The sequence below is a fragment of the Peromyscus maniculatus genome, chromosome 16 (genome assembly GCF_049852395.1).
Source record: "Peromyscus maniculatus bairdii isolate BWxNUB_F1_BW_parent chromosome 16, HU_Pman_BW_mat_3.1, whole genome shotgun sequence".
In the NCBI taxonomy this organism is placed as follows: Eukaryota; Metazoa; Chordata; class Mammalia; order Rodentia; family Cricetidae; genus Peromyscus; species Peromyscus maniculatus.
In genome coordinates, this window is record NC_134867.1 from 13,507,855 (window position 1) to 13,529,851 (window position 21,997).

The 21,997-nt window shown below is 47.5% G+C and overlaps 1 protein-coding gene across 4 annotated transcripts in view; it reads left to right on the top strand.

Annotated features, from left to right (window-relative positions):
* The window catches only part of Armc2 (armadillo repeat containing 2), a 125,851-nt gene that overhangs the window by 92,474 nt on the left and 11,380 nt on the right, over positions 1-21,997 (top strand). For all 4 annotated transcript variants that reach the window (XM_042262008.2, XM_042262010.2, XM_076552386.1 and 1 more), the window contains exon 14: positions 20,711-21,011. In XM_042262008.2, coding sequence (XP_042117942.1) covers positions 20,711-21,011 — 301 coding nt within the window. The remainder of the gene's footprint in view (positions 1-20,710; positions 21,012-21,997) is intronic.

The following is a 21,997-nucleotide window of genomic DNA, read 5'->3' on the forward strand; positions in this document are numbered from 1 at the left end:
AGAAAGAAAGAAAGAAAGAAAGAAAGAAAGAAAGAGAAAGAAAGAAAGAGAGAGAGAGAAAAGAGAGAGAGAGAGAGAAAGAGGAAAGGAAGGAAGAAAGGAGAAAGAAGGAAAGAAAGAAAGAGAGAAAGAGAGAGAGAGAGAAAGAAAAAGAAAATATATTTTATTGTAGCTTGGTGTTATACTTAAAAGAGATTTATACACCTTATCTTATAATTGAATTTTATGGTCTTTGTAATTTTATTCTACCATCATTGTTTTTACTGCAGAGGTTTGGTCTTGGGTGGTCTAGATGACTTTGCTGGAGAAGATCTCCTTTTGCCTTGTGTTAGGGTTTTCAGGGGCTGGGGACATGATGCCTCAGAAGAGAACATAAGCATCAGAACCTTGGCTTCTCCAGCACCTACATAAAAGCCGGTCCAGTGGTCATGGTGGCCCCCTGAAGTTCAGTATAGGGGAGGCAGAGACAGGGGTCCCCTAAGGTGAATCTGGTTACCTAGACTAGCCAAATTGGTGACCTCTGAGTTCAAGTGAGAGAGCCTGCTTCAGTATATAAGGTGGAGAGTCATTGAAGAAGATGGTAGATGTCACCCTCTGGCTTTCATATGTATGCACACATGTACATGTACATCTGCCACACTTGTGCACATGCATACACATACACCACCACACCACACACACATATACCACGCACAACTCACACACAAACCATACATTCACACAGTCACACACACACACCACACACACTCTCTGACAGACAGACATATACACATACCACTCACACACACACCAGACATTCACACTCATAAACCACACACACACACTCACAGACAACAGACACACATATACCACACACACACACACACCACAACTCAGACATAGACACACACCACACACACTCTCCGACAGACAGATATATACATACCAGACACTCACACTCATAAACCACACACACATACACACACACACACACACACTCACAGACACACATATACCCACACACACACCATAACTCACACATAGACACACACCACACACACTCTCTGACAGATAGACATATACATATACCACTCACACACCAGACACTCACACACATAAACCACACACACACACACACACACACACACACACACACACACGTACGGTCCTGAACTATACACACCAAGGAAACAGAGCAGCAAAGGGAAAACAGTATTGTGCCTGTGTAGAGCACACAGCTGAAGTGTGACACAGTGGGAGCCCAGAAATGGTACCTCCTGTGCTCCCACTAGCAGGGCCTTGAGCCCTTCCCTGTGAGGATGGCATTAAAGCTGCAGACCTGTTGCTCTCTACTTCACCCCCTGAGCTTTGCATGGTTTTCCCTTCACCACCCCCCCCTTAAGCCAAAGAAATGACTTTCCAAAGAGTTAAAGTGAAAACCCACGGTGTGTAATGCTTCGACGCCTGGGTATTGTGTTGTAGGTGAACTCTTCTGACCTCAGGAAAAGTAAAAGTATTCAAAGCTCACCAATAAGGTGTGAGTGGGAGGAAGCATGGCTGACAGTGGCCTCCGTCTTTAGGAGAATTTGTTATTGATTAATTGACTGAAGCCTGGACATTGTGGAGTTGTACATTAACTTGTAGGTGTCTAAATGGTAGATAGGATCACTTCAGAAGTTATGGGTCCATTACTTTGTAAGTGGTTATCGTGGTGTATTTCAGTTACTTGTTAAGGGAACTTATAAAAGAAAGCATTTAATTTGGGCTCACAGTTTCAGAGGGTTAGACCGAAGGCATGATGGCGGGGACAGCTGAAGAGCTCACATCTTAATCCATAAGCAGGAGGCAGAGAGACACACAAACAAACCTCAGAGCCCACCTCTACTGCAGGGTATTATTTTAGCTAGGCAAAGAGTTGTTACATTTGCTTATGCTGTATTTGTTTAGTTATGTAAAGATGTGTTGCTGTTTCAACTTGCCTGCCTAAGGTACATGATTGGTCTAATAAAAAGCTGAATGTCCAATAGCTAGGCAGGAGAGGGATAGGTGGGGCTGGCAGGCAGAGAGAATAAATAGGAGGAGGAATCTGCTCTCTGGAGAAAAGAAAAGAGGAATGAGAGAAGGAGGAGGAGAGAACGAGGGGCCAGAAGTCAGGCAGCTACCAGTCAGACACAAGAAACAGTGAAAGTAAGATCTGCAGAAAGAAAGAAAGGTAACAAGTCCAGAGGCAAAAGGTAGATAAAGAGAAACAGGTTAATTTAAGTTAAAATAGCTAGCCAGAAAAGGGCTAAGCTAAGGCTGAGCAGTCAAAGACTAATAAGTCTCCATGTCATGATTTGGGAGCTGGTTGGTGGCCCAAGAAGAAAAAGCCTGGTATACACCCTCAGTGACATACCTTCTCCAACAAAGCCACACCTCCTATTCCTTCTGTCTTAGGTAGGGTTTCTATTGCTGTGAAGAGACACCATGACCACAGCAGCTCTTATAAAGGAAAACATTTATTTGGGGCTGGCTGACAGAGGTTTAGTCCATTATCTCCATGGCAGGACTTGGTGCTGTGCAAGTAGATGTTGTAGAATATTACTGTAAGGTGTGTTACTTTTATTTATGCTCTGGAACGTTTGTTTAATGATGCCAAGATGTGTTTGATTAAATAAAATTCACCTGAGGTCAGGAGGCTGAGTCAGCAACTAGCTGACAGGAAGTAGAAGGGAGGAGCCAGGTGAGAAAGAGTTTATAAGGAGGGGCGAGGAGAAGCAAGAGGGCTTTTTGGAGGACATGAGCAAGGAGAGGAGGTGAGCGACTTGCTATTCAGCCTCTGAAGAGCAGAATTCCACCTTAACTTTGGATCTTGGGTTCTTTAGAGGGAGAGAGGTTTAGTTTAGCTTTGAAAGAGTCAGTGCCCGGGGAACAGAATTCCCTCCGGCTACATCCCTTGCGGCCAAACCTCTGTGGTAGCAGCGGAAGTCACAGTTGCTGATTCCGACAGCTACAGCTTAAAAGGCAGCAACCTTTTTTTTTTTTTTTTCACAATTTAGTACATTTATTAACCGTCCACTGTACAAATCCAGTCAGAATGGAGTTTCCCTCTGGGTTTGTTCTGCCATACCAATACTTCTTGGCTAGGCTGAGAGACCCAAGCAAGGGGTCATAGATGATATCTATCTTGAAGCCAGAGTTAAGTATGACTTGTTTGACCAAGTAGGAATGAAGCTGAGGGTAACTGCTCAGAGCTGGGCAGCAACCATTTTTAAAAAGGACAACAGGCAGACATGGTGCTGGAGAAGGAGCTGAGAATTTTACGTCTTGATCAGAAGGAAGCAGAAGCAACTGTGTGCCGCACTGAGCGTAGCTTGAGCATAGGAGACCTCAAAGCCCACCCCACAGTGACACACTTCCTCCAGCAAGGCCATGCCTACTCCAACAAAGCCATATCTCCTTATAGTTCTTTAGACTGCCAGATCCCAAATAATGGCACGGAGACTTATTATTGTTATAAAACTTGGCCTTAGCTTAGACTTGTTCCCAACTAGTTCTTATAACTTAAATTTACTCGTTCATATTAATCTATATTCTGTCCTGTGGCTCGTTACCTCTCCTCCATACTGTATATCCAACCCCACCCCACCCCATCTCACTGGTCAATCCTGCATGCCTCAGATTCTTCCCAGAGTTCCTATCTCTGCTCAGAAGTCCCACCTGTCCTCTCCTGCCTAGCTATTGACCATTCAGCTCTTTATTAAACCGAACAGAAAGTGCCTATGCAGGCAGGTTAACCAGTGACACTTTTTCACACCGTGTGATCTAATATCCCACAACACTTCCTAAGAGCGCCACTCGCTGTGGGGCCCTTTTCTTTCAAGCCTCCACTCCTTCCCAGAAAAATTCTTCCAACTGGCGACCAAGTGTTTAAAATATACACCTATGGAGCTTAGTCTCATTCAAACTATCACAGTATCTATCCCCCAAATCTTATTCTAATATTCTTGGGTTTTTGTTTGTTTGTTTGTTTTTTGAAACAGGATCTCACATAGCCCAGGCTGGTCTTGAACTTGCTGTATAGCCAAGGATGGCCTTGAACTCCTGATTCTCTTACTCCACCTCCTGCATGCTGGGGCTTCAGGTGCCCACTACCATGTCTAGAACTGATATTCTTTTAAATGCTTATAAATGCTCAGTTCTTCAATTGCTCCTAGAAACAACTTTATTATCATATTGGTTCCCTCATTCGTGAGATAAATAATGTAGGGGGGCAGCCTTTCAGTCAAGGTCTCATAGAGCACAGACTGGCCCTCAGCTTCCTCCTGATCATTCTGCCTCTGCCTCAAGTGCTGGGATTACAGGCGAGCTCCACATCACAGGCGTGCTCCATGTTACAGGTGAGCTCCACATCACAGGCAAGCTCCACATTACAGGTGTGCTCCACATCACAGGCGTGCTCCACATCACAGGCGTGCTCCACATCACAGGTGTGCTCCACATCACAGGCGTGCTCCACATCACAGGCGAGCTCCACATTACAGGCGTGCTCCACATTACAGGCGTGCTCCACGTCACAGGCGTGCTCCACATCACAAGCATGCTCCACATCACAGGTGTGCTCCACGTCACAGGCGTGCTCCACATCACAGACGTGCTCCACGTTACAGGCATGCTCCACATCACAAGCATGCTCCACATCACAGGCGTGCTCCACGTTACAGGCATGCTCCACATCACAGGCGTGCTCCACATCACAGGCGTGCTCCACATTACAGGTGTGCTCCACGTTACAGGCATGCTCCACATTACAGGCGAGCTCCACATCACAGGCGTGCTCCACATCACAGGTGTGCTCCACATTACAGGCATGCTCCACATTACAGGCGAGCTCCACATTACAGGCGTATTCCACCACATCCAACTGAGAAATATTTTTTAAACTGTTCATTTTTATAGTATGTTTTTAACTTTTAGAAAAGTATCCATGGGGCTAGAGAGATGGCTCAGTGGTTAAGAGCACTTGTTCTTGCAGAGGACCCAGGTTTGATTCCCAGCACCCACGTGGTGGCTCACAACCATCTATAACGCCAGTTCCAGGAGGTCCCATGCCTCTTCTGAGCTCCTTAGGCACCAAGCGCATAAGTAATGACGTGTGAGCTAAACAGTAATACATATAAAATAAATAAAAATAAAAATGAAGATTTTTTTCAAGTATCCCTTATGTTTTTTACTTGAGTATTGCAATGTTATACCTTTGAGGTTTTTGTGTTGTTTTTTTTTTCTAGTAAGAAAAATACTTCATTTTTATTTTCCTCAAAGCCAAAATATTTTAGAAGAGCAGGGAGAGTGGTCAGACTACAAGGAAGTAATTATGTGTCTCAAGTACTTCCTCAAGTCATTAACCATAAGTCTTGTACAAGTCTTTTGTCGTGGTAACCAAGGTCATCATTTATGCAGGCGCCTCCCCGACTGCCATGAGCTCCCCAGGGTCATATGCCGTGATGTGGAGTGTGTGTGTGTGTGTGTGTGTGTGTGTGTGTGTGTGTGTGTGTGTGTGTGTGATGCTCACGCGGGAAGCTCTCAATGTGGAAAGAATGAGTTTGGAGTCTGAGATTCTTTGGAATCTGTAAAGCGTTGTAAAATATTTTTTCCTAATGCTCAAGTGTCTCCCTAAGTATTTACTGTTCTCTTCCCGGTTTGGAGGAGGACTCACTAAGAACTGTCCCCACCCCTCTTTTCGTACTGGTGGGCTGCCATAAGAACGCAAAACAGAGAAGGCAGGTTGACACTCACCTCAGATCAGCACAGGCCCAAAGGGACAGCCCAAACCAAATTCCTGCCGCACCCCTGAAAAACAAAGCCGGTTTCTAGATAGTCTACACTTCAAAGTGGAACTCAGGCCCGTGGAAGCTTAAGCAGATGTACTACTAGCTCTGATTATTTCTGTTTCAGTTGTGCGAACTATTTCTGCGAGATTAACTTGGGTTGTAGAAATATATTTGAAAGCTTTGTGGTTTCTTTTTTTTTTTTTTTTTTTTTTTGGTTTTTTGAGACAGGGTTTCTCTGTGTAGCTTTGCGCCTTTCCTGGGACTCACTTGGTAGCCCAGGCTGGCCTCGAACTCACAGAGATCCTCCTGGCTCTGCCTCCCGAGTGCTGGGATTAAAGGCGTGCGCCACCACCGCCCGGCAGCTTTGTGGTTTCTTAATGTACAGAGCTAGCAGCAAGCGCTTAGCCACCAGGAAAGGTCTGCTACACCTTAGAGACTTTGTTTATTTCTAAGTCAGGTGCCCCCCCCCCAAGCCCTCCAGACGTTTTCAAGGAATTTACTTAATCTTCAGAGGGTTCTAGAAACCACATTTCATATTTCAATTATGCCGGTACCATCCCAACATGCCTGATTTTATCTGTCTCAGAAGCTAAGCAATATTCTCTCCCCCAGGTAGTGTTTGGATAGGAGGCTCTTATTTCGTTATGGGGCCCCACGTGATGCTCAGTTCTATGAAAACTGTGGTTTAGTACAGAGTGAGTTCCAGGACAGTCAGGGTTACACAGAGAAACTTTGTCTCGAAAAACCCAAACCCAAACCAACCCAAACTAAACCAACCCCCCGGTGGTTCAGGGACTCAGTTTTGACCTCCCTTGTGACAGAACACCTCTATAACAGACTTACATGAAGTCGGATAACTGAATGAGAGATTTCTTTCTCGATAGATACCCAGGTACAGTATGGTTTGGGAGATGAAATCGTATGTATGCCATTGTATTTGTTAAGTGTGCTGAATCAAAAGCTGCCAACAAGAAGGAGTAATGGGGGAAACCGAGTACCACTCAGTTCAGTCCCTAAACCCCACGTTTCAGTGACCATCACAAGCCCCAGCCTGGGAGCTGGGTCTGATGACTCTGGCCTGTACTATAGGCTATTGTACTCAGCTATAAGAGTGTGGTAGTTTGAAAGAAAATGACCCCCAAAGGGAGTGCCAGTATTAGGAGGTGTGGCCTTGTTGGAGGAAGTGTATCATTGTTGGGGCATGTTGTAGAAATTTTTGTTTTGTTTTGTTTGTTTTTGTTTTTTGGTTGTTTGTTTTTGTTTTTTCAAAACAGGGTTTCTCTGTGTAGCTTTGGAGCCTGTCCTGGAACTCGCTCTGTAGACCAGGCTGGCCTGGAACTCACAGAGATCCACCTGCCTCTGCCTCCCAAGTGCTGGGATTAAAGGTGTGCGCCACCACCACTGGCATAGAATATTATTTTAAGGTGTGTTACTTTTGTTTATGTTGCATTTGTTTAACTCTGTGAAGCTGTGTTACTGTCCCTGTCTGAAACATATGATGGTCTAATAAAGAGCTGAACGGCCAGTAGTGAGGCAGGAGAAAGGATGGGTGGGGCTGGCAGGCAGAGAGAATAATATATAGGAGAAATCTGGGAGGAAGAGAAGATTGAAGAAGTAGCCAGAGAAGGAGGACGACATCAGGGGCCAGCCACTCACTATACAAATAGAAACAGAGAAACAATGAAAGGTATATAGGAAAAGAAAAGAAAAAGCCGAGAGGTAAAAGATAGATGGGGATCATTTTAAGTTAAGAAAAGCTGGCTAGAAATAAGCCAAGCTAAGGCCAGGCATTTATAATTAAAAATAAGCCTCTGTGTGTGATTTATTTGGGAGCTGGGTGGCGGGACCCCCAGAAGAGTAAAAAAACAACAACATTTTGGTGCCCAATGTGGGGCTACAGAAAAAGAAAATCCAACAACAAGGGTGGGCTTTGAGGTCTTTTTCTCAAGCTTCACTCTGTGTGACACTCAGTCAGCTTTCTGTTGCCTGCAAGACGTAGCAACCTCCACTCTAGTACCACATCTGCCTGCACGCCACCATGCTCCCCTTCATGATGATAATGGACAGAATCTCTGAAACTGTAAGTGAGCCACCCCAATTCAATGTTTGCTTTATAAGAGATGCCATGATCACGGTGGCTCTTCACAGCAATAAAAACCCCAAACTAAGACAAAGAGGCTGAGGCAGGAGAATTGCAAGTTCAAGGCCTACTTGGACCACAGAGTACATTCGACTGAGACCCTGTCTCAAGAAGATGTTTAGAAGAGGACTGGGGGGTGGCTAGGGCCAAGTGGTAGAGTTCTCGTCCGTGTGGGAAAGGCCCCAAATGTCTATCCCCAGCAACACAAATGTAATAAAACTTGTGGGAGAATCTTGTGTTGCACATTGAAGTTTTATTTTTATACAGCATTTCCTCTTGTGATGACCACATGTATTTGTAAACATGGCTTTTTAGGTTGAATCAGTTAAATCATAAAACTTAAAAGCTTCCTGAGCTCATTGCCAGTAAGTTGGAGAAAATCATGACCTTGAATGCCCCATGTCTTAGCTAGGGTTACTATTGCTGTGACGAAACACCATGACCAAAAGCAACTTGCGGAGGAAAGGCTTTATTTTTTTTTCACTCCCAGTTCCATATAACGGTTCATCATCCAAAGCTGTGAGGGCAGGAACTGAAGCAGAGGCCATGGAGGGTGCTGCTTACTGGCTTACTCCCCTTGGCTTGCTCAGCCTGCTTTCTTATAGAACCCAGGATCACCAGCCCAACGATGTCCCCACCTACAATGGGCTGGGTCCTCCCCATCAATCACTAATTAAGAAGATGCCTTACAGCTGCATCTTCTGGACACATTTTCTCAATTGAGGCTCCCTCCTTTCAGCTGACTGTAGCTTGTGTCAAGTTGACATAAAACTCGGCAGCACACCCCACCTTAACATTTACTGTGCTTTTTGCTAAAAATCATCCTTTAGAAAAACAGCAGTTTACTCTGCTGTCTGCGTAGTTCAGAAAGCCAACAGTTGTGTGTGTGTCCGCAGGAATTATACAGATGTTCTATCAGCTGGCGTGCCAAAAATGTTACCTCCATGTGATTGTTAACAGTACAAATACTTGTACATGGTGTAGCCTTTTAAAAGTTAGTTATTATACCAGGAGCATTTAAGAGTTCATCTGAGCCAGGTGTGGCGGCACATGTCTTTAATCCTAAGGAGGCAGTGACTGGTGGATCTCTGAGTTTGAGGCTAGCCTGGTCTACAGAGAGAGTTCCAGACAGTCAGGGCTACACAGAGATACCCTGTTTAATCCCTGTCTGTCTTGAAAAACAAAACATAAAAAAAAAAAGTTAATCTGGCCTATGCAGAATTCTAATCCAAATGTGCAAAAGCATTAAATGAAAGTATGTGGTCTTTCTTCCCTTCAAGATGGATCATTGTGCTCTCAATAGCATGTATTTGTACGACTTATAACTTAGCATTGATTGACCCAACAAAATCTGAAATTATCTTGCATATTTAAAAAATAATGTTGAGGGACTGGAGAGATGGCTCAGTGGTTCAGAGCTCTGACTGCTCTTGCAGAGGACCTGGGTTCGATTCCGGCACTCACATGGCAGCTCACAACTGTCTGTAACTCCAGGTCCAGAGGATTTGACGCCCTCTTCTGGCCTCTACAGGCACCAGGCACACATACATGCAGTCAAAACACCCATACACACAAAATAAAAATAACTTAAAAATTAATGTTGAATAAAATGAAGGAAGGGAGCAGCAATCTGGGCCCGGGGGTATGATTCAGTGGAGAGGGACTGTCCAGTGTGTGAAAGGTTCTGGGTCCAATCATCTCCTCCCTGGTGTCCGCTCTGAGAGCTGAATGCCCTGAATGTCCACCATGCTCCCTAAGCAGCGTGGAGAAACTGCGCTCTTCATTTCTCAATACAACGTGACTTGTTGCCAAGAGCCGTGTGAAAATAAAACCAAAATAATATTTATAGCTGTGCATGTTAACTTTTTTTTTTCTCTCCTTTTTTTTTTTGTTTTTAAATTTTTGTTTGTTTTTTGTCTTTCTGAGACGGGGTTTCTCTGGCTGTTCTGGAACTCTGTCTGTAGACCAGATTGTCCTGCCTCTGCCTCCTGAGTGCTGGGATTAAAAGCATGGGCCACCACCACATGAATTAAATCAATCTTTCTTTCTTTCTTTCTTTCTTTCTTTCTTTCTTTCTTTCTTTCTTTCTTTCTTTCTTTCTTTCTTTCTTTCTTTCTTTCTTTCCTTCCTTCCTTCCTTCCTTCCTTCCTTCCTTCCTTCCTTCCTTCCTTCCTTCCTTCCTTCCTTCCTTCCTTCCTTCCTTCTGGCCATGTGATCTTACTGTAGTAGCCTTGATAGCATGGAACCCACCAGGCTGGCATTGAATAGGCAGTCTTTCTGTCTCTACCTCCAGAGTGCTGAGACTACAAGTGTGTGCCAGTTATGATTTTAAAGACCATACAATCTGAAATCTAAAACACATACCTCTAGTCCTAGCGCTAGGAAAACTGAGGCAGGAGGATCATGAGTTGGATACCAGCCCAAGCTACATAGTGAGTCCCCTAGACAACACCCCCAAAGCTTCATAATGATAAATGTCGCCTACACACACCCCTAGAAGTCATCTGGGGGAGGGGGGCAGCAGGGCACAGTAAGCTGCGGCCAGTCACTTCCACAGCACACTGAGAGGGAGATCCTGTTTAGAACCTGGGCTAACTTCTGTTGGGAGATGTGAAATATTTCTTCCCCATGTGCTGTTGTTTTTGTTAAAGGGAAAAAAGAGAAATTATATGAGAAAATACCCAAAGTAAGTGTTTACCTTGTGGCTAAGCCTGACTTCAGCATTTACAGCACTTTCTATGTGTACTGGAAGTTAAAGAAGGGGTAGATAGATTTCACTGTTTTGGTTTGTTTGTTTGTTTGGTTGGGGTTTTTTTTTTTTTTTTTTTTTTTAGTTTTTTTGTTGTTGTTTGTTGTTTTTGTTTTTTCTTTTGAAACAGGGTTTGTCTGTGCAGCCTCAGCTTTGTAGATCAGGCTGGCCTCGAACTCAGAGATCCGCCTGCCTCCACCTCTGGAGTACTGGGATTAAAGGCCTGCCTCACCACTGCCCGGCTGGATTTCACTTGTCTGTGCTGTGAGAATGATTTCACAGGCATGTGAATTCGCATGTTTTGTGAAGTGATCCTATAAAAATAGTAGGGATTAAAGCTGAGAAGTGCTCTGTGGTTCCTCGGTTTAACCCCAGGCTCCAGGCTTGGTTTGTCCTTGGAATGGCTGTCTTGGCAAGCTTTGAAAATGCAGGTTCCTGGGCCCCACCCTGGGTGGTTCTGATTGAGGTCGGAGGGGACCCAAGAGCCCATTTCTAAGACACTCCTGCAGGGGCTTGAACTGAGCAGCATTAGCCTGGAGAACCTAACACAAACGGTTGAGGGGGTCCCCTAAGACACAGCCTTCAGTGTGTGCACAGTGACTTGTAGATAAACCCCTAGGGGTGTGCAAAGGCTTACTCAGATCTTCCTGACACAGGCTGAGTGTGTCAAAGTGGGAAGCAAGTGGCGAGCCAGCCAAGTGAGCTTCTCCAGAAAATGGTGAGGCTGTCTCACCTGCCTTTGCATGGACCGCTGACGGTTTCTGGTCTTTTCGCTCTGTGTATAGATACTGGGGAGTAGGGCATGTTAAACAAGCGCTCTACCAGCTAGAGACAGTTTCTTAGGGAAAACAAGATGTTATATTGTTATGTTAGACTCTTCTCCCAGTTTTCTCTGCCAGACTTTTGTCAAAACAAGTTGCCCTGGGACCAGCTGCCATCCTTGGCAGGCAGGCAGCACCAATCAGAGTAGCCCACTCAGGAGGGATGAGACCGGACCCTTGGGACCCTCAGGATGACCTGCCCAGGGGCGGGCACGTGGGCCAGGGTTAGCTAGACAAGCTTCCAGTTGTTGACATGTGAAATAAAACAAGATTAAGTCGTTCAAACAATCCAGTGTTCCCGTAGATTTCCTCCTTTGAGAGAGCACAGTCTGGACACATCTGACCTTTGTGAGTTGGCAACAGATGTACTTGAGAGTGGTGCATTATTCCTGCGGACAGCCCATCTTCAGCCCAGTCCAGGGTGAAGTGGGCTCCGTCTGGATTTGATGGTCATGGACTCCAGCTGGGGGATTCTGGGTCAACTGCCTCTACAAAAGCTCTCCTCCCAGCTCTCAGAACGGACTCCCACAGGGACGGCAGGGAAGCGTCTTCCGCGCAGAGCTGTGTAATTCATTTGTTCAAGCTCCTAGACACAATCAGGTCTCGGTGGGCACAAAACAGAAACAGTCGCCTTCAGCTTGATTCAAAGCCACCCCATCCAGTTAGATAAGAATTCCTATCAAGAGCCAATTAAATGACAAATCTCGTTTAAGAAATAGGCACATATTGTCTGCTTTGTGGTGTAAATTGCGTTTGGTACAAACCAAATGTGCAAACAGATGGGCCTGAGGAGGAGAAGGAGCAAGCCGCGTTGCTGGAGGAGGGCTGGCTCCTGAGGCGGCTCTGATGTCAGTGCTACGCATTTAGAAGCTTCAGCAAAATACACGTGGGTTTGATTTTTGGAAGAACATGAAGGGATTTTCCCCATTTCTTCTGTAAATATCTGCTGGGCAAGAGATCTGGTAAAATGCCTGAAATAAGACTTATATAAGGGTGGCAGCCTTTTACAAAGGTCATCCACAGGTCAAAAAGAAGAGCCTTTATCTACGTTAGTGTTCAGTCGCCATGAAGTCACTATCCCCCGGCTCTTTCCACTTTCAATAGGGTGAATTTCTTTCTCTCATTTTTTTCTTTCTTAAACAGAACTAGCAGATGCAGGATCACCAACAGAGCTTTGCAAACACTGTCGGGAATCACCAGGCTTGTGTCGTATTTAAAATCAGCCTCTTGTTCCACTTAGATCTGTAGGGTAAGCCGTCCCTCCAGCCAGGCACGCAGGGTGCGCACTGATTTGGACAACATGGACATCATGTTGTTGTGGGAAGAGAGACCTGGAATGGCTGGAGATGGGGGCCGGAAGCGAAAGCATCCCAGCCCTCCCCACTTAGCTAGCTCTGGTGCTACCCAGGCATTCGGCAGTGCAGAGATAGCCCTCCCCCCACCCCCAACCCCCAACCCCCGCCCGCCATCCCCTACAGCCTCTTCGCAGCTGTGGAGGATTGGTTAGGAGGGTGCCTCCACCCCTTCCCCTGGTGTCTTTGTGTGGTAACTTGCTCCCACTGGCTCTCTGCCTCCTCCCTGGCAGGAGCGTGCCCTTTGGCTGCCTTCCCAGCCTCTCTGCAGGCGCATTCCCAGTGGGTGCCGGGAGAGCGAGCACTTGGCTGAGCTTGCTCCTTGTTCAGCCTCGCCCTCTTCTGCACCCCTGACCCGGCAGGCACAGTGGGCCTGAGCTTGCTCATTCTTTCCAGCTCCTGCTGCTCTGTCCTTGTGGAACCAGCTCTCCCCCGGCTCGTCACAGAACCCACATGCCTTCATGCCTGTGGCTCAACAAGGAACCCAGCACAGCAGAATTCTACTGTCGCCCTGGGAGTATGGGTGCTCAGTAAATAATTGCTGATAGGGTGGATGGGTGGGTGGCCGTCTCTGCCTTAAAAACGATCTGCTTAGGTCCTTGGTTTTGAGTCTGTGGCGTCTCAGATGGCTCTGCTAGATACATTTGTTAAATGCTCAGGGAAGCTGGCATCCACCTCCAGGGCCGATGGGTTAACGAGCATTTTCCCAGTTGTCTACAGCTTGCATTTGGTAACCTGTATTTATTCTTCAGCCACCTGTAAGCTCGCAGACAGTGGAGGTTTTATTTAAAGGTGGAAAGTTGGGTAAATAAAGCAAACAGGAGGAGAGCCTGACACAAGTCTAAGATGCAGGAAACTTTACCCAGAGTTTAAAATAGGGCGTTTTGATGAGTTTTCTGGTTAAAGGGATGGGGGGGGGGTGTCAAAGTCTCAGTCCGTTTATATCTTCCTTTACGTTTCACCCATTTTTTTTTTTAAGTTTTGTTTTTTTTAGAGACAGGGTTTCTTTGTGTAGCCCTAGCTGTCCTGGAACTCACTCTGTAGACCAGGCTGGCCTCAAACTCACAGAGGTCTGCCTGCCTCTGCCTCCAGAGTGCTGGGATTAAAGATGTGTACTGCCACCACCCAGCTAAGCTTAGCCCATTCTTAAAGATCTTTCTAAACTGTTTTTCTGGGCTGGGGAGGAGTTGTCTGCTAGGTTGGAGGGGTCTGTGGAACACAGCTTACTCCTTCTGTGACAGCTTGACATCAGTCCTTCTCCTCGGAGCAGCCTCGTGCACTATTTTAGGGTACACTGGGGCGGGTGTGAGAATCATGTGCTCCCTTTTGCTGCCAGTGGGTGGGAGCATCGTGAGGTGAAGCACTGGAGATCACCCAGGGCAGATGGCTCATTGGATGCTCCTTCACCGGGTGATAAGAGGCAGTGGATGTTTTTGAGCAGAAGAATGTTCTGCTCCCAAGAGAGAGAAGAGGTTCCAAGTCCTGCAATGCACAGATCGGCCACCAGGGGCACCTTTCACAAGCGAAAAGAGGCAATCAGCTTCAGAGGCTGGTGAAGGATCAAAGATGCCTTAGGGCCCTAGTGTGGTGGTGAATGCCTTTATTCCCAGTATTCAGAAGGAAGAAGCAGACAGATCTCTGTTTGGGTTTGAGACCAGCCTGTCTAAATAGTAAGTTCCAGGACAGCCTGGGCTATGTAGAGAGACCCTGTCTCAAGTTTCCTCCCCTAAAAATAATCCCTCAGGGCTGGGGGACTGGAAATCAAGGGTAGTCGGGAATGAGGTATTGAAGTCCATCAACATGCTCTGAAATAGTTATTCAGGCTCTGTCTTGTCCCTCACCAGTGGGATCTCTGGGAGCCCCAGTTTCCATACCCCAGAGTAAGGGCGACAAACTCCTGTCGGCCTTAAGCCTGGATCTCTCACAGGGAAGGTAACCCCCACAGAAGCTGCTGCTGTTGCTGGAGCTGGTCACAGACCATTAGCAGTGCCCTGTTCTGTATTCTGTCCCAGTTAAAGTCATTTATGTACAGTTTGTGGGGCCCGCAAAGTCTAAACAAGTTCATGCCCTGAGCATTTGGGCATGCCCCGAAGAAGAGAGGCCGGGGGTGCTTGAGGAGAACCAGGCCCCTCACAGTGGATGCAACTGCTTGTCTGTGCGCTGGTTGGCTGTCACTGTTAATAATTAGTTCTATTTTCAGCAAACTTAGAAAGCCCGTGCAAGCTGATTATACTAGATTGTCTTCTCCACGGGTGAAAGCCTCGCCTGATTCACCTTCGTCTTGCTGTCTCAGAACTGTGCAATTGTGGTGTGAGTGTGCACCATTGTGTTGGTGTAATAGAAATGCTGTGAAAGTGGAACGCTCTTCTCAGAGACCATGAGAGAGTGAGGGATGGAGAGCGGTGTGTTGATGGAACCGTTTTCGGTTGTGAAATTGGAGGGTCTATGAACTGATTTCTCATTCTTGGCATGTTCTCTGTGTTTAGGGTGTTCTTTGTTTTTTTTTTAAGCTAAGAGGTACTTTATATACTTCAGACGGTCTGGGAAGCAGTAGATAACCACAGGTCTGCTTTTGGGGGTGGGGATACTCTTCAGGGCTGGAATGAGGAGAGCCCAGGCCACTTACAGTGAGGCCATGACCTTGCAGAGACCTTGGCTCAGTTTCCAGGCTCAGGACTGAAGGTGAGCCACGCAGGCGCGGGGGCCGGTGCAGGAGCAGCCTTCCAGGAGTCTGCTTCTGTTTCGGCCTATTTTGCACTCCTGGCTCCCTGGGAAACATATTTGAGAAAGGTGGGAAGACAGGACACCTCAGTAGCGGACAGACACGGTGCGGGGAGCAGCTGGTGGAAGCCGGGTGCCGCGAACGGCGCAATCTGTCAGTCCCGTTTGTTGCTCTTGCGTGCCATCCCTCAGTTGGCACCGCGACTGCCAGGAACCACCCCCTCCCTCTGCCATCTGAAGGCAGGGGAGAGGCATGGTGACCGCATTAACTCTTCCCGCCCTGCAACCTCTGCGAACCGAGTCATCCACGCCATGCCATGACCCACACGGAAGTTAGAATTAAAAAAAAAAATTCAGATGTGGCAAGGACCCAGGGGGGGTTTTAGGGAAAGCAGTGCTTGGTCTGTCCAGATGAATTTCACAGGCTCTGGGATAAATGCCCCCAGCCGCTGAGCAGGGATTGGTGGAGGAAGTAACCTGGGCCAGAGGAACCCAGGAAGAGGGGGAGGGAAGGGGGAGAAAAAGAACCCAGCACTGAGAATTCTCCACAGTGCAGCCCTCGACATGTGGGGAGTAAATGGATTAGTCCTGACAATGATGTAGCAAGATGAATAAGCTGTTTGTTAAATTCCCCAGAGGACATTTTAAATCACTCACAAAGTCTCTGCTGTCTCTTTTAATGTTCCCTTGTGGGGCTGGGAGATCACCGCGTGGGGACAGTAAGGCAGCTGTTGTGAAATGGGGGAGGAGCTTGCTGTCGGGGATAAGACGCTGGGAACAGCTTTGTTCACATGGCCAAGATCACGGGTAGTGATGCGGTTCATGTGCGTCTATTAAGCCTTGTTTGCAGGTTAGTTATGTTGTCTTATCAACTTGACTCAAGCTTGGGTCATCTGGCAAGAGAGAACCTCAACTGAAAAAACAAAACAAAACAAAACAAAACAAAAACCCCTCAACCCCCAACCCCACAATAGATTGGGCTGTAGGCAAACCTGTGGGGCATTTTCTGAATTGATAATTGACGTGAGAGGGTCCAGTCTACTGTGGGTGATGCCACTCCTGGGCTAGTGATCCTGGGAGGGGTAAGGAAAGTGGCTGAATGTGAGCCTGAGAGCTGTGAGCCTGAGAGCTGTGAGCCTGAGAGCAGCCTTCCTCCACGGCCCCTGCTTCAGTCCCTGCCTCCAGGTTCCTGCCCGGACTTGATGTGGAAGCATAAGCCAAACAAACAAAGCCTTTCTTTCCCAAGTTGCCTTTGGTCATGGTGTTTATCAGAGCAGAGAGGGAACCCCACCAGCACATCTGGAGGCCGGTGTGTTGGTCATTGACACCCCTGCTGTGGTCCGTATTAATCAGCACAGAAGCAGAGCTTGTATAGAGTCAGAAAGCAGATCAAAGTTCCTGCAGAAATTCTGCTCACAGTCATTGGCTTGGAAAATAGGAAGCAGAATTTCCTACCAGGGAACTTAGTGCTGGGCAACCCCCTCTGTCCTGCTTTTCTCCGGCACCTGGCCTGGGTGTTGGAAACACCGTCTCCAGAGCCCAGGGCCTTTGGCACTGGGACTTGCTTGAAGGAACCGTGCCATGGATTCAGTGTCCTGGTGAAATCCTGTGCTTCCGGCAGGCTTCAGGTCCTTTGGGGAATGCACATGGCCAAGCAATCATAATTTGATATCAGGCATCATGAGATTGTCCCACAGGGACCTTTTACAGACTACCCCCAGCCCGTCCACACAGTCAGCACTCCCTAGCATTTCAAGGTTGATCTCAAGTTCTTTTGTGGTGAATCTGTTGCTCACTGGCTCCCTTCTTCCCTCTTCCTTTTTCCCCCCTCAAAATGTTTATTTGTGTGTGTGTGTGTGTGTGTGTGTGTGTGTGTGTGTGTTCGAGAGCATGTGCAGGCACAAGCATGCCATGGCACACATGTGGAGATCAGAAGCTAACTTTTGGGGAGTAGCTTCTCTCCACCTACTCTGTGGGTTCCAGAAGTTGAACTCAGGTCCTCAAGCTTGGCAGCAAGAGCCTTTAACTAACCCTGAGCCGTCTCACCTGCCTCTCTCTGTCTCTCCATCCATTCCCCCATTCTCTTTCTTTTTTCTGTTTTCCTCTCACACCCATCGTTTTTCTCTCTTCTCTCTTCATCTCCCCCTTTTCTTCCTCTCTTTACCTCCCTCCTCTTCTCCCCCTCCTTCTCTACTCCTCTTTTGTCTCTTCCTTCCTCTCTTCCTTCCCTCCTTCATGTTGGTTAAATGGCACGCTGCTCGTGGCTGGCTGCCGCCCGCGGGGCCATGCCGGCGGAGGAGCATGCTGGAGGAGGAATCACAGGCCATGGTTACCTTTTTAGAGCTTTATTGGGAGAGAGGGGAGAGAGAGAAAGAACGAGAGAGAGAGAGAGAGAGAGAGAGAGAGAGAGAGAGAGAGAGAGAGGAGGGGGGAAGGGAAGGGGGCAGATGGAAGGAAGGAGCGGGAAGGAAAGAGAGGGACGCACAGAGGGCCCACCTGCTTTTTAGGCTGGGACGCTGATGACATAATTAAGTCCCAGGCTGATGACGTAATTAAGGACCGAATCCTTACACTTCCCCCTCCCTCACTGTATTTCAGAGGCTGGCTTTGGCTTTGAACTCAGTCCTCATGACTGCCAGGAATCCAGGTCTGCACCCCTACTCCCGGCTTTGAGCATCCATTTTTTTGTTTTTTTGTTTTCTACACTCTCAATCTGCAGGCTCTGCTCCACAGTTCAGCGCTGTTAGCTAAGATCTTGGTGCACTCAGTCACATGTCTCACTCATTCAGTGTCTCACTCATTCAGTGTCTCACTCATTCAGTGTCAGGATACAGTCTCTAGGGGTCCAGCGACCCTGCGTCTCCCGTGGCTCTCTAGCTAGAATTCATCTCCTTTACCGTTCCACTCTTTGCAAAGATGTCCCCCCTCATAGATTAGTCTGTGCTGGTCAAGTAGATTTGTAAACTGTTCGGAACACTGCCATTATGGTCTGTGTGAGCACAGACCCTGTCTGGGAGGTAGCTGTGAGTTGACTGTCTCTGAAAATGGTCCCTGTCCTGGGCAGGCTCCTGTCCTTGCCGCAGTGTTGGGCTCTGCCCCTTCTTCATGATGGCAAGTGGTTCACAGCTGCGCCAGCCAGCGGCAGGCCGGCAGCTGCCCTGCCAGGGTCAGGGACGTTCCTTCCAGACAAGCAGGAGCAAGTTGGCATTGGCAGATTTGTCTCCGGCAAATCAAAAGGTGTCCTTTGCCCTCAATCTTCCTGACTCTGCCACACCCAACCCCTAGGACTGGACCTCAGGATTCCATCTGTTCCTTTGTACCTTGTTAAAAGTTGTGCCTAGCCCTTGGCCCCGCCCCCTTCCTTGAGGCTGCTGTAGCTACTAATCTGATCAGCAAAGCCAGAATGGTGGAAATCCCCCTAGCCAGTGGCCTAAGTCCTTAACGGTCTGCAAGCCGGCAGGACAGAGGAGAGGAACCAATGGCCCCTGTGTGGGAGGGCCCCAGGGCCCAGGATCTGTTCCACTTGGGCTGGCCATGGGCCTGCACAGCTTCTGCAGTAGCCCGGGTAAAAGCGCTCGGTGGCCGGCACACTAAATAGCACACCCAGCTAAGCGATGACCTCAGCAAGCATTTCGTCCTCATTTCCTTCCGTGTGACCTCATCTGCTCATTCCTCACTCACCCTGGACTAAAAGGGCTCACCTCCATTCTTCTGTGTAACCTTGTCAGACTAAGCAAACAGTTGTTCACTTGAGACAGGGTGCCAGGTCGCTCGGATGGCCTCCCACTGGCTGTGTAGTGGAGGAGGATGACCTTGAACTCATGACCCTCTGCCTTCCTCTCAGTGCCAGGATTACAGGCATGCAGCACCTTGCCCAGTGAAGCCAAAAATACTTCTGTATCTTTAATTTAAAGGTTTCTCATGTTGGGTTTTTAATTTTTTTCTCCTTCATGTTTCTTTTTCTTTCTTTCCTTTTTTTTTCCCCCCTTTTCTCTAGCCTAGGCTACCTGGAATTCATTATGTAGCCCATTCTGGCCTTGAACACATGGCAGTTCCTCAGCTTCTCATGTCTATATTTTACCTTTCTTTAAAACAAAACAAAAAACCAAACCAATAAATAAATAAATAAATAAATAAATAAATAAATAAATAAATAAATAAATAAATGAATGAATGAATGAACCAAACTAGTTTTAGAGGAGGGGAGTGTTCCAGTTGGTAGGTGCTTGCTTGTCTAGTACACACAAAGCTCGGTGGCCAATTCCCACTACAAAATAAACTGGGTTTGGTGCCACAGACCTGCAACCCCAGCCCTCCAAGGTGGAAACAAAGGACCAGGAGTTCAAGGTCATCTTTGGCTACATAGTAAGTTCAAGGCCAGTCTGGAATGCATGAGACCATATGTCAAGAAAAGCCAATAGATAAAAACATATCTATAATATGGCGTATGTACCGAAAAGTACATTTGCACACATATATAAACCATCAAACAATTTTTAAAAGTTTCAGTTGTATAGCTATCACCTATGCTCAGAGTTAACAGCCGCTGTATTAATATGGGGTCCCTCCGTAGTGCAATGGTTGTAGGCATGGCTACATGAAGAGGCCGTGTCTCAGCAGACAGACAGACAGACAGACTTCCCTTCCTGCAAGTGTCAACAGTGTTGAAATCAAGAAGCCCTGCTGTAACCCATTCCTCTATTAGGTGCTTGAGTTTTGAATACGGTACCCCAGTGGGGAGTAGGGGTGTTGGGGGGGGGAGGGTTTTTTATGATAAAGGATTTGGATGCTCAAGAAATGTGTTAGCTTCAGAACTTTAATTCACATGACATACTTAGCTCCCTCCACTAATTGTTCTCAGGGAACTTTTCAAAAAGACCACCCAGATTTTGAGATGAGGGCTCCCATCAGCCACCCTGCCTTCTTTCAGGGCCACCAAGCACCCCCGGTCTCTTCTGTCACTTTGCACCCATCTTGGGACCCACACGCCACAAGACTTTGCAGAGGCCAGATGTGATCCATTTTTTTACTATTAGTTAAGTTGTGAATAAATTGAATTAAGACTCTATTCTTTCCAACGACGGTTCCAGCTCCTTCGTGCTTGTGACGCTCTGTCTTTTTGTTTTGTTTTTTTGCAGGATTTAGTAATTCGCATTGTTTTTATCCTTGGCAACCTGACAGCAAAGAATAACCAGGCCCGGGAAGTTTTCTCCAGGGAACGAGGGAGCATCGAAACTCTGCTCACGTTGTTTCAGAACTTCTACCAACTTGACCAGCACCCCCCAAGGCTGGGGCCCTCAGGAGCCAGTCCGGCAGCGGAGGCTGAGGACGTGCTGGTCAAGCTGACCCGCGTCCTGGCCAACGTAGCCATTCACCCGCGCATCGGCCCAGTGCTGGCCGCCGATCCTCGGGTGGTGGACCTGTTGCTGACCACGCTGGGTGAGAACTGTAGCTCGGGGCTGTTCCGTGGGAGGGCTGTGGTGAGGGTTTGGCCCCCTTTAGGGAACCTCCTTCACTGTGGAAAGGAAAAACACTTTGGGGCATTTGGCTCGGTTGGCAGAGTGCTTGCCTGACATACACACCCCCCAGGGGTCAGTCTCCAGCGTTGCTTATACCATGGGGGGTGGCACATGCCTGTAACCCCAGCAGTCGGGAAGTAGAGGCAGGGAAGCTAAAGGCCAGCCTGGGCTACACGAGGCAAAACCAAACCTGCCACCACAAAACCTTTCTGCCTAGAGGTGCTTTAACACACCCCAGATTTCCAAACAGGAAGATGGGGAATGCCATAAATCTTAGCCAAAGAGCACAACCACTGAATCATGCCCCTCAGAAGGGTGAGTTTGGGCTGTTTCGATGGCTTACCAGCGAAAGGTACTCGTGGCCAGCCCTGACGACTGGAGTTCTGCCCCAGGATGCACAGAGTGGAAGGCAAGAATCAACCTCCACACGTTACCCTCTGACTTCCACACGTGCACGGTGGGCTGTGGCACGCAGTAAGTAGATAAGTAAGCAAAAATATTAAAAGGTCAAGTTTTATGGTTGGCGAATCATATCACAATTTAGAACAATTTTTATCGATCAAAAGAGCAAACACTGGCTGAAAGTTTAAAATGACACATTTTTCCAGGATCAGTCCACACGGAGAAGGTTCATTTCTTTTTCTAGTTCTTGGGTTACCTGTAATTATGTCCCCATCCTTCATGGCCTGCCTTTCTAGTTTACCCTGCCACAGCAAACTGATGCTGATCTGTGTGTGCGTGCGCCTGAGATTGTATGCCACGCTTGCGGGTGCTTATGAGGCCAGAGGAGGGCGTCAGAACCCCCAGATCTGGAACTGCATAAGGTGAGCTGCCAGATAAGGGTGCTGGGAATGTAACTCCGGTCCTTTGGAGGAGCAGCAAGCACCTTCAACTGCTGAGCCATCT